This window comes from Bufo gargarizans, chromosome 5 (assembly GCF_014858855.1).
Source record: "Bufo gargarizans isolate SCDJY-AF-19 chromosome 5, ASM1485885v1, whole genome shotgun sequence".
In the NCBI taxonomy this organism is placed as follows: domain Eukaryota; kingdom Metazoa; phylum Chordata; class Amphibia; order Anura; family Bufonidae; genus Bufo; species Bufo gargarizans.
Window position 1 is genome coordinate 123,784,816 of NC_058084.1, and position 12,543 is coordinate 123,797,358.

The window sequence follows — 12,543 nt, forward strand, 5'->3', positions numbered from 1 at the left end:
TCTGGCTCATGGATTGCTAGAGGAGTGCCTATATATATATATATATATATATATATACTGCAGTTTTTACACTTTCTGTGACGTAGAAATCAATTCTCAGCAGTCATTTCATTAACATCACAGGAAGGATTACAATAAAGGGTAACAACTATATTATAAAGTTGACGACAAATAACACAGGATCCTGTATGCCTAGACAACAGATTTCTTTGTCCCTGTGTTTGCATAGTAACAGAGCAGAGCAATGGTTCAGGCAAGATGGCAGTCTCATAATTAGGTAAAAAAATATAAAAAATCTCCAAGAAAAATAAATAAATAAGAATAAGTTCTAGTATATGGTTTTAATTAAGAAAAACAAATACATGTAGGTGATACGTTCTATTTAAAGAGTGGACTAAAATACAAAAAAATATGCAAAATTTATGTAATATACTTACCTTACAGTTCCATCACTGTTCTTTTCCTTTGTCCAAGCAACTTCGTATTGACAGTCCGGCATAATGGGGTGTCAATTAAAAAAATAAAATGTCACATGACCACTGTGACCTATTACAGCATAACACGGGGACATTTCATCCATAATGGCATAGCTCTGGCAAAAATTAACAGTTCACCTTTTTCACTTTATGGGTGATCACTATGGATGATATGTCATAACACCAGTTATTCAAGATGGAACCCCCGGGAGATCAAGGAAAAAATGTGTGACTGGGTAATGTGTCATGCAAAATGGTTTAAATCACATTTTATGTTAAATATATTTTGAAATAATTTTTGGTGATGTTATTTTTTACTTTCCATGTCTGTATTTGGAAAAAAATAATAAAATCTTGAAGTTTTTGCACTGACCACTAAGTCTAATAGCTTTTTGGTCTGTACAGATCACTTTCCAGCAGTCATCTTATTATCATCACAGACAGGGTTACAATGACAGACATCACCTATATATGGGTAACACATTCACAATGAATGATGGTCACAGCTTATATGCTCCTTCTTGTACAAGGACCTCTACCATAAAAGTCAGTGGGGGACAATCATCAAGACTGGCGCAACCATATGCTAGTCGTGATCTCCCTGCACTAGTGAGAGATGCCATAGTTTATTAAGAGGCAGATGTCCCTTAATAAATTAAGTGCATATTTGCCCTGCCGTGCGCCGGAAACTAAAGTCTACGTCAACTACAGGCTGGTGTAGACTTCAGTTATAATTTCTGCCCCTACTGGCAAAAGTTATAATAAATCCAATGGGCCGAACGAAAGCCCGCTGCCTTCGCTAAGGCTACCTTCACACTAGCGTTTTGGCTTTCCGTTTGTGAGAGCCGTCATGGGCTCTCAGAAGCGGTCCAAAACGGATCATTTTTGCCCCAATGCATTCTTAATGGAAAAGGATCTGCTCAGAATGCCTCAGTTTGCCTCCGTTCAGTCACCATTCCGCTCTGGAGGCGGACACCAAAACGCTGCCTGCTGCGTTTTGCTGTCCACCTGACGAAGCTAAGCCAATGTAAGTCATTGGGGAAGGATCCGTTTTCTCTGACACAATAGAAAACGGATCCGTCCCCCATAGACTTTCAATGGTGTTCAAGACGGATCCATCATGGCTATAGATGACATAATACAACCGGATCCATTCATGACGGATGCATGCAGGTTGTATTATTGTAACGGAAGCGTTTATGCAGATCCATTACGGATCCGCAAAAAACACTAATGTGAAAGTAGCCTAAGCCTCACCCCTTTCTCAGCACTTCAGAAAAGTGTGCACCATAATTTGTGACTTTTTATGCCACTATTACGGCGTAAACATGTTGGTAAATATCTCTCAATGAGTCCCCTCCAGTCTCTTGTGTCTATGGACCATGGTGACTGGTGTAAAGCATCCCTCTAAATACTGTCAATAACATCTCAGGTAAGATGGCAGCCCCCATCATCAGCAAAGAAACGGTCCTAATGCGCAGGTGCACGCTGCCATGGCTGAAAACAGAGGGAAAAAAAGAATGCAGCAGCACCCTGCAGTATAATAATGCCAGAGTCACAAAAATATTATAATGCTAATGCTACGCTTATTTATAAAGTGATATGCTTGGCAAAGGCATTTTGTACAAAATCATCTGAGCCCGTCTGACAGTCGTTAAGCCGATCTCTGTAAGACAGGTCCTAACACTAAATTTTACCTGTTATGCGCCATAATGGCCGCCATAAAGTTCAGGAAGTGTTGGATCCACATGCATGCTTTACCATTTACCACGCCATTTACCATTTTTGGTGCCAAAATGGCCTCCATTACTTACAAGGAATGCAGGTACCAACATGCATGCCGAGCCCACTCCACACATTTCCTTGTGCCAGACAGCTACCAATGAATGTAGTGAGAGCAGGCCACAGCTTTATACTGAAGCTAATTAGCCCCCATCATCATGTTCAGGAAATAGAATAAAAATAAAAAAAATCTAAAATCAGAAAATAAAAACAAAATCAGAAAAAAATGCCACTACTGAAAGACAAAAATTGGCACATTCATTGAAACAAAGTTTTTTGCCGGAATTGTGGTGCAATAAGTAAAATGGCGATTCGTAGGCCATGTTCCTTTTCCAGTGAAGCTCTGTCCCCTATTCTGCTAAGTATCACCCTCCTGTCGAGGATGTCCAAAAGAATTGTAGAAACCCTAGATGCACCAAATTGTGCCTGTAAGCGCTACTTTTTAGACAGATTTTTGGCACAGTCACATTAGTAAATCTGGGCCATAATTCTAATTGGAGAATTAGTATTTCATTCTTCAGTCTAGTTGGAGCCTGTCAGTTTTAATAGCAGTAATTAAAATGCAGATATATTATGTTAACAAAGTGAAGGTTTTTTATTAGTTTGAGAAAATTGCATGCTTTATATATAGCCTTGATGTACATCATCATCCTTGGGCTTTGTATACTAAGCAATTCTGATCAAAAAAAGAACAGTATCAGTGCTTCCAGGTCACTGTACTTTAAAGATCTTAGAATAAATCAATAGCATGAGAGAACGCAAGGAACTTTGTAATATATCTATTTAGACAAAAAAAATTCTCTGCCATGGGCATACTAGTTCTCACAAAGGCCCCATAGAAAAACTTACTTCTCTGACAAATGTTCAGATTTATTTCACACAGAGTAAGTTTTAATTTAAAATCTGGAATAAAAAGCATTGCTCTCCACCTCAACAACTTATTCTTATTTCTATGGTGGAAATAGTGGAACAGGTGCTTCACAACTATGGAACTCATTTTGAGCACTATAGTTCTCAATATATTTACACCAGACAAGTGGTGTACACCATAGCAGCGTCGTCGTCCCCCCCCCCCATAGCAGTCGCATGGTCTGCAAATGTTGAAGGTATACCACTGTTCTCCACTTATAATTCTCAATTCCACCTACCACCTTCATTCTAAACTGTTTACTCACTCTGAATTCACTGCTAAATCCATCTTGGGAGATGAGATTACATGCTACCTATAGAAGTCTACGGAGAGAGAAGGATTCGAGGGACAGAGACCCACACAGACATACTGCTGTAACTATAGTACGGTTTTTACTGTATTACAGCTACTGGATTTACAACTACACTGCTCAGTACCTCTCTATAATGGCCTCCATGCTGAATGTACTGTAGAGACATAGGGAAGCAGGATACTCTCTAGTTTCTCCATGTCACCGTAAATATATGTGCGTCTTGCCAAAATTACCACAAGTATGTGTAATAGAAAGATTGTTGCTTTGGTATTTTACCTGCACATCTCCATGAAGTCTTCTATAATGCAGATACCACCATTGAAGTAAATATTGCAAAGAATGATGCCAGTATTAAGGCTATTATTGATTTTTCAGACTGAATAAAGACCGAGGTGGATGCTGAATTCAATGTTGTGGATGAGTTGGATGCTGAATTCAATGTTGTGGATGAGTTGGATGCTGAATTCAATGTTGTGGATGAGTTGGATGCTGAATTCAATGTTGAGGATGAGGTGGATGCTGAATTCAATGTTGTGGATAAGGTGGATGCTGAATTCAATGTTGAGGATGAGTTGGATGTTGATTTCAATGTTGAGGATAAGGTGGATGCTGAAATGAATGTTGAGGATGAGTTGGATGTTGATTTCAATGTTGAGGGTGAGGTGGATGCTGAAATGAATGTTGAGGATGAGTTGGATGTTGATTTCAATGTTGAGGGTGAGGTGGATGCTGAAATGAATGTTGAGGATGAGTTGGATGTTGATTTCAATGTTGAGGGTGAGGTGGATGTTGAATTCAATGTTGAGGGTGAGGTGGATGTTGAATTCAATGTTGAGGGTGAGGTGGATGTTGAATTCAATGTTGAGGATGAGGTGGATGTTGATTTCAATGTTGTAGATGACGTGGTCACTGGCAAAGGTTGAGACATCGTGAGATGAGAGATATCTGTTAAAAGAACAAGAATTATTGGAAATAAATACTTTTGGCCATACAGTTTAGAATATCTGTCTGGCTCAATAATCTTTTAATTATTTTCATAAAGTTTTTTATCTTATGACTTACATATGGAAAATAGATTTTAGTTTTATATTTTTTTTATTACCATTTCTGTGCAGAATATAATTTAATTGTAAAGAGTCACTGTACTGTCACACAATTTAATTACATTTAATAGATAACAGTGTAACTAGCAAATTTCCAAAACACTTCATTTACAACATATGTCTGCATGCACCTAAAAAAAAAAGGTGTAAAGGCATGGCCACTAGGGGTCTCACTTCCACCTCCACTACATGTTTTTAGGCAAGATCCATTCCTGGTAACAGAGACACAAAAGACAGTACAGAAGAAGCGGGAGAGAGTCAGAGCTATTGTAGCTGAGATCCTGAGCCTGATAAAGTAACTGCTTCTACAGCTTTTACAAATTATAGAAGCCTCCTGTGTGTCTGTAAGTCTGATTTCCTCCTCCTTATCTCTTCTGTGAGGTCCAGAGATGAAAACAAACATAGTGGAAAGTAAAGGAAAGGATGTCACAGCAGTACAGTTCTGGCAGATTCCACAGAGGGGAGACACTCCCTGCTTGTGAAAGAAATGCATCTAGCTGTGCAGCTGAAACAGGCAATAGAAAGGATGGAAAAGACATTAAGGAAACCCAAAAAGACAGTTATGACTGTACAAAGAAGCACAGCCAAGTTTTTTGAAAATTTAGGTAAGTTTTAAGGGTCTGGCACAGCCATTTTCAGAACCATTGAAGTCTATGGATCTATTCATACAGCCATTTTTTTTAAACAGGCCTTGGATATCGGCTGTCTAAAAATAGGACTTCCTATTTTGTTCATATTTACAGACCGACAGCCCCCACATCATTTAAAGGGCTCGTTTTTATTTGGCATTTTTCAGAAAGGCTTCAGTGAAAAAATGGCAGATACAAATTGACAGTTTTGCTGTTTTTAACCGCTTGCCGTCACGGTAACGCCGATAGGCGTCCGGACGGCAGCGCTCTCAGGTATCAGTGACGCCTATTGGCGTCATCTCGTGAGACCTGAGATTTCCTGTGAACGTGCGCTCACAGGCTTGCGCAGTTCACAAGTTTAACTACAGCCTGCCAGCGCTGATCATTGGCTGGCAGGCTGTAGATTTTTTTAGATAACCAATCAAATAGGTATATCAGACGCTATTTTGTAAATAGCGTATTATATACCTGCTACCTGCTCCTCTGGTGGTCCCTTTTGCTTGGATCGACCACCAGAGGACACAGGCAGCTCTGTAAGTAGCACCAAACAGCACACACACATTATACCACCCCTGTCGCTTATTAACCCCTGATCACCCCATATAGACTCCCTGATCACCCCCTGTCATTGATCACCCCCCTGTAAGGGCCCCTTATCACCGCCAGTTACTTAGCTACTTGTTAGGTAGTTAGCGCCCAGCCCACTGCACCGCAGTCACTGATTAGTCGCTGATTAGCGTTATCGCTGTCGCTAATCAGCACTAGTACTTTATTGTATCTGTAAGTGATCAAGACTGATCACAATCAGATCTATATCAGTACATTAGGGTCACCTTAGGCTCTACAAAAAAACGCAGTGTTCGCCCGATCAGGCCTGATCTTGTGCCCACACTTGCGTTCAGTCTGCCCCTCCGCAGTGACAGAATTTATTTTTTCTGATCACTGCAAAAACACTGTAAAATCACTGCGGCGCCATAAAGATCACTTTTGAGCTTTTTGGATCTTTATTAGCGATCGCAGCTTTACTTCGCAAGCACTCCTTTTTACTAGGCAGGTGTGCTCTTTTTCATGGGTAGTCTCAGAGGAATACCCCCTAAATTTAGTTAGCCCAAAATGTCAAAAAAGGGGCATTTTTACGCATTTGAATTCCAAACTACTTCTCACGCTTTAGGGCCCCTAAAATGCCAGGGTAGTATAAATACCCCACAAGTGACCTCATTTTGGAAAGAAGACACCCCAAGGTATTCCGTGAGGGGCATGGTGAGTTCATAGAAGATTTTTATTTTTGGCACAAGTTAGCGGAAATTGATTTTTATTTTTTTTACAAGGTCTCATATTCCACTAACTTGTGACAAAAAATAAAATCTTACATGAACTCACCATACCCCTCACGGAATACCTTGGGGTGTCTTCTTTACAAAATGGGGTCACTTGTGGGGTATTTATACTGCCCTGGCATTTTAGGGGCTCTAAAGCGTGAGAAGTAGTTTGGAATCCAAATGCGTAAAAATGCCCTGTGAAATCCGTACTCATTGGAATTTGGGCCCCTTTGTGTACTTAGGCTGCAACAAAGTGTCACACATGTGGTATCGCCGTACTCAGGAGAAGTACGGCAATGTGTTTTGGGGTGTATTTTTACATATACCCATACTGTGTGTGAGAAATATCTCTGTAAATGACAACTTTTAAAAAACATTTATACAAAGTTGTCAATTTACAGAGATATTTTTCTCACCCAGCATGGGTATATATAAAAATACACCCCAAAACACATTGCCCTACTTCTTCTGAGTACGGCGATACCACATGTGTAACACTTTTTTGCAGCCTAGGTGCGTAAAGGGGCCGAAAGTCCAACAAGTACCTTTAGGCTTTACAGGGTTGCTCACAATTTAGCCCTGCCCAAAATGCCAGAACAGTAAACACACCCCACAAATGACCCCATTTCGGAAAGTAGACACCCAAGGTAATAACTGAGGGGCATAGTAAGTCCGTGGGAGATTTTTTATTTTTTTGCCAGAAGTTAGCAGAAATGGAAACTTTATTATTATTATTTTTCCTCAGAAAGTGTAATTTTCCGCTAACTTGTGATTATTATTTTTTTATCATACATGAACTCACCATGCCCCTCCGCGAATACTTTGGGGTGTCTTCTTTCTAAAATGGGGTCATTTGGGGGGTATTTATACTATTCTGGCATTCTAGCACCTCAAGAAACATGACAGGTGCTCAGAAAGTCAGAGCTGCTTCAAAATACGGAAATTTACATTTTTGTACCATAGTTTGTAAACGCTATAACTTTTGCGCAAACCAATAAATATACACTTATTGGATTTTTTATATCAAAGACATGTAGCACAATAAATTCTGACACAAACTTGTACAGAAATGTAATTATATTTGAACAATTTTACCAGAAAAGTTAAAAATACACTTTTTTGAGAAAATTTTGGTCTTTTTGGATTAATATCAGAAAAAAAAGAAAAATATTAGCAGCAATCAAATACCACCAAAAGAAAGCTGTATTTGTGAGAAGAAAAGGAGGTAAAATTCATTTGGGTGCCAAGTTGCATGACCGAGCAATAAACCGCTAAAGTTGTGAAGTGCCGATTTGTAAAAAAGGTCCTGCTCACTAGGGGGGTATAAACCTGTGGTCCTAAAGTGGTTAACAGCTTTTGTTTTCGCTGTCATGTGAATGTAGACTTTTACAAAAATCTAGGCAGCTGTATAGCTTGAAGCTGTGGACCAAACTCATGCATGTGACTGATACTTTTTGGCAGTGGCACTTTATATGGTTGTTTTGCCATTTGTTTGGCCATATATTCTGTTAACACATCACCTTACAGATAGGTTTGATAAAGGCCAAAATAGGATTAGAACATAGGTATTATAGTATAGGTTCATCTCAACTACTCAGAGTAGATAAGGCTACTTTCACACTAGCGTTCGATCGGATCCGTCTGCATTATATTAGCTAAAAAAAGCTAAGTGTGAAAATAGCCTTGGACGGATCCGTCCAGACTTTCAATGTAAAGTCAATGGGGGACGGATCCGCTTGAAGATTGAGCCATATTGTGGCATCTTCAAACGGATCCGTCCCCATTGACTTACATTGTAAGTCTGGACGGATCCGCACGGATCCGCACGCCTCCGCACGGCCAGGCGGACACCCGAACGCTGCAAGCAGCGTTCAGCTGTCCGCCTGTCCGTGCGGAGGCGAGCGGAGCGGAGGCTGAACGCCGCCAGACTGATGCAGTCTGAGCGGATCCGCTCCATTCAGACTGCATCAGGGCTGGACGGCTGCGTTCGGGTCCGCTCGTGAGCGCCTTCAAACGGAGCTCACGAGCGGACCAGCGAACGCTAGTGTGAAAGGAGCCTAAACTAAACAGATAGAGCAATGTAAGCAGGCTGATATGAGGAGGAGCTTTGGAACAACTCTGAGACTGCACTGATTTTACTAGGTTACATCACTCCATCACCTTTACTTTTTATAATTCACAAACAAATTCTTGCATTAAAACTGAACTTTATCTTTAACGTCCACTTGAAGGTGAAGAGCCACATCCAATTGAACAGTTACAACTAGGGATAAGCAAATCGACTTTGGATGAAACATCCAAAGTCGTTTCGCATAAAACTCTGTTTCAATACTGTACGGAGCAAGCTCTCCGTACAGTATTAGAATGTATTACCTCAGATGAGCCCAAGTTATTTCCCGAACTCGGGTTCGGTTCCAAGGTACCACTTTTTTACAGTATAAACCAATTTCTGAAGTTATTATGCAAAGTCTCGCAAGACTTCGCAAAGTAATAACTTCGGCTCTTTAGAGCCAATACATTGTAATACTGTACGGAGCATTCGTTCTGTACCGTATTGAAACTAAGTTTTATGTGAATCGACTTCAGATGTTTCATCCGAAGTTAAGTCGCTCATCCCTAGTTACAACCATTATAAACCAATTGATATTGGCTGATCTGAGGCTATCTACTCCTATTTCTTTATGTTTCTCACTGGTTAGCTCAGTCACTCACGCAGCTTCCATTCTGATTCTGCCAGCTTGGACTACTTGAGCCTCTCCCTTTTAGACATCTACTATGTCTCTTTTCTATTTGGAAGTCCCTCAAATGCAGTCAGTCCTCTCGTCTGACTGACATTTTGCCATTGACTGCCATCAGTGGGGTACGACTAAGAACACACCTGTATTCGAAACGCGTCAACTATGCTAGGGTGGAGAATTGTGTCATTTGCTACAAGAAGAAATAAAGTGCAACGAAGTTTCATCACTAGTGCTGGAACAGTTTTTTCCTATCTGCCATCAATGGGAGTCTGACTACATCCTCATCATATGTTTATGTAAATAGATCGGCACTCACAAATATAGGGGTCACGCAAATTCAATAAAAAATTCTATTTAAAATGTATTCATTAAAATTCCATATACATTAAACTTGCACAGTACGTATTGGCCAATACTCAAAAACGGATTCAGAAGGATTGTACAAAAAATATATCAAACTGAGTGGTTCTTGAAACAGTTTCTAAAATCAAATCAAAGGCTCATGTACAAAAACTCTGGTTAAATCCGAACATGCACATATTAATCATAAAGCTGGAGATTCTTCAAACATTATACTGGTTCAGTGTACACACTTGTTTAAACTCCCCTTATTGAATGATCGTAGTTGTTCTTCGATCAAAGTTCGCGTGATGTATTTATGCGAACTTTTTGATCCAAAAAATTCGATATAGACACTTAGTGTAGCAACGTTCATGAGGTGCACAAAATTCGATATAGACACTTAGTGTAGCAACGTTCATGAGGTACTCACGATTTTTCATTGTGAGTGCCGATCTATTGACATCTACTACTATTTACATAAACATATCTCATTTGGTAAACGGGGGCTTACATTTGATTGTGCACCTAGCCAGAATTCCCTCCATTCAGTAGAGCCATCTTTATCAATTAGTTTTGTTTGATTCAACATCCTTATCATAGTCTACCAAGCATAGTGCCATACATTATATAGTGGCTATGCTTGGTACTGCAGCCCAGGCCCATTCATTTGAATGGGAATGATTTGTCACATAGGTTATATGACTTGCGAATGTGATGTCATTGGCCTCACTGGAGTGCTGCAGCCTCTTCAAACAACTGATCGGCGGAGGTGCCAGGAGTCAAACTCCCATTGATCACATATTGATGAGCTATCCTGAGGATAGATCATCAATATTTTACTCCTGGAAAACACCTTTAAGTAAATACATTTGTGACGTACCTTCCATGGATATCGAAATGAAAGCATCTCCTCCTTTCAGGAAGTCCCTTCTATAAAGCCATTCTTCAGCCGTAAAGAGATATTCTCCATTGCCACCAGTTCTATTGTAAGCAGTCCCATTGGGATATGTATATTTCTGGCCATTCACCGCAGGATTATCCCACACATAATAACGATCTGAAAGCAGATAAAATCCACTATCAGTATGTAAACATTCAATATCATTAACAAGTACAGTTAGAGGGGTTCTCTGAGCTTTTTAGGAAATCCAACCTTTCTCTTGTCATGTGGAAGAAAGATAGGTTATTAGTATTTACCCCTTCATCGCATCATCAATGCTGCCATCTCCGCTCCACTCAGGCACTCTGCATGCTCTTCCACTCGGGTCACGACCAGATGTATGCCCTTCTCTTCCTGTTCAGTTTCATTTACAGAAAAGTACTAAATAACCTATCTTTCTTCAGGACAGAAGAATGGTCAGATTTCACAAAAAGCTTAGGGAACCCCTTAAAGGATTAGTTATATGAATGCAGGGCCAGGATGACGGGCAGGCGAGAATAGGTGCCCATCTAGGACACCTCCTCATTACCAAAAAGGGTGCGCACACTCGGGGGATAAGAGTGACAAGGGAGGGAGGGGGGGGAGAAGAGAGTGACAAGGGAGGGGGGGGGGGGAGAAGAGAGTGACAAGGGAGGGGGGGGGGAGAAGAGAGTGACAAGGGAGGGGGGGGGGAGGAGAAGAGAGTGACAAGGGAGGGAGGGGGAGAAGAGAGTGACAAGGGAGGGGGGAGAATGCCAGGATTCATCAGGCTCAAATTGTGCAAGAGTTGTTCAGGGAGCATAAGACATCATTTTCACACAGGGATTGGCCACCACAGAGTCCAGACCTTAACCCTATTGAGATTCTTTTTTTATTTTTGTGGCGATTTTTTTGGGGACAGGCAGTGTATATATATATATATATATATATATATACACACTCACCTAAAGAATTATTAGGAACATTCGTTAGAAATGTTAGACCATATTGATAGGATAGCATCTTGCAGTTGATGGAGATTTGAGGGATGCACATCCAGGGCACGAAGCTCCCTTTCCACCACATCCCAAAGATGCTCTATTGGGTTGAGATCTGGTGACTGTGGGGGCCATTTCAGTACAGTGAACTCATTGTCATGTTCAAGAAACCAATTTGAAATGATTCGAGCTTTGTGACATGGTGCATTATCCTGCTGGAAGTAGCCATCAGAGGATGGGTACATGGTGGTCATGAAGGGATGGACATGGTCAGAAACAATGCTCAGGTAGCCCGTGGCATTTAAACGATGGCCAATTGGCACTAAGGGGCCTAAAGTGTGCCCAGAAAACATCCCCTACACCATTACACCACCAGCCTGCACAGTGGTAACAAGGCATGATGGATACAAATTCGGACTCTACCATTTGAATGTCTCAACAGAAATCGAGACTCATCAGACCAGGCAACATTTTTCCAGTCTTCAACAGTCCAATTTTGGTGAGCTCGTGCAAATTGTAGCCTCTTTTTCCTATTTGTAGTGGAGATGAGTGGTACCCGGTGGGGTCTTCTGCTGTTGTAGCCCACCTTTCTTTCCCATTCTGACATTCAGTTTGGAGTTCAGGAGATTGTTTTGACCAGGACCACAACCCTACATGCATTGAAGCAACTGCCATGTGATTGGTTGACTAGATAATCGCATTAATGAGAAAAAGAAAAGGTGTTCCTAATAATTCTTTAGGTGAGTGTATATACCTGCACATTTATACATATATACACACACATATATATATACAGTACAGACCAAAAGTTTGGACACACCTTCTCATTCAAAGAGTTTTCTTTATTTTCATGAATATGAAAATTGTAGATTCACACTGAAGGCATCAAAACTATGAATTAACACGTGGAATTATATACATAACAAAAAGTGTGAAACAACTGAAAATATGTCATATTCTAGGTTCTTCAAAGTAGCCACCTTTTGCTTTGATTACTGCTTTTCACACTCTTGGCATTCTCTTGATGAGCTTCAA

The 12,543-nt window shown here is 40.5% G+C and overlaps 1 protein-coding gene across 1 annotated transcript in view; it reads right to left on the minus strand.

The window, feature by feature from the left end:
• Positions 1 to 3,779: 3,779 nt before the first annotated feature.
• LOC122939334 (meprin A subunit beta-like) overlaps positions 3,780 to 12,543 on the minus strand; it is a 149,096-nt gene continuing 140,332 nt past the window's right edge. Inside the window, exons 13-14 of the mRNA XM_044295403.1 lie at positions 10,493 to 10,669; positions 3,780 to 4,426 (exon numbers count right to left, since the gene is read on the minus strand). Of these exons, the coding sequence (XP_044151338.1) occupies positions 3,780 to 4,426; positions 10,493 to 10,669 (824 nt within the window). The remainder of the gene's footprint in view (positions 4,427 to 10,492; positions 10,670 to 12,543) is intronic.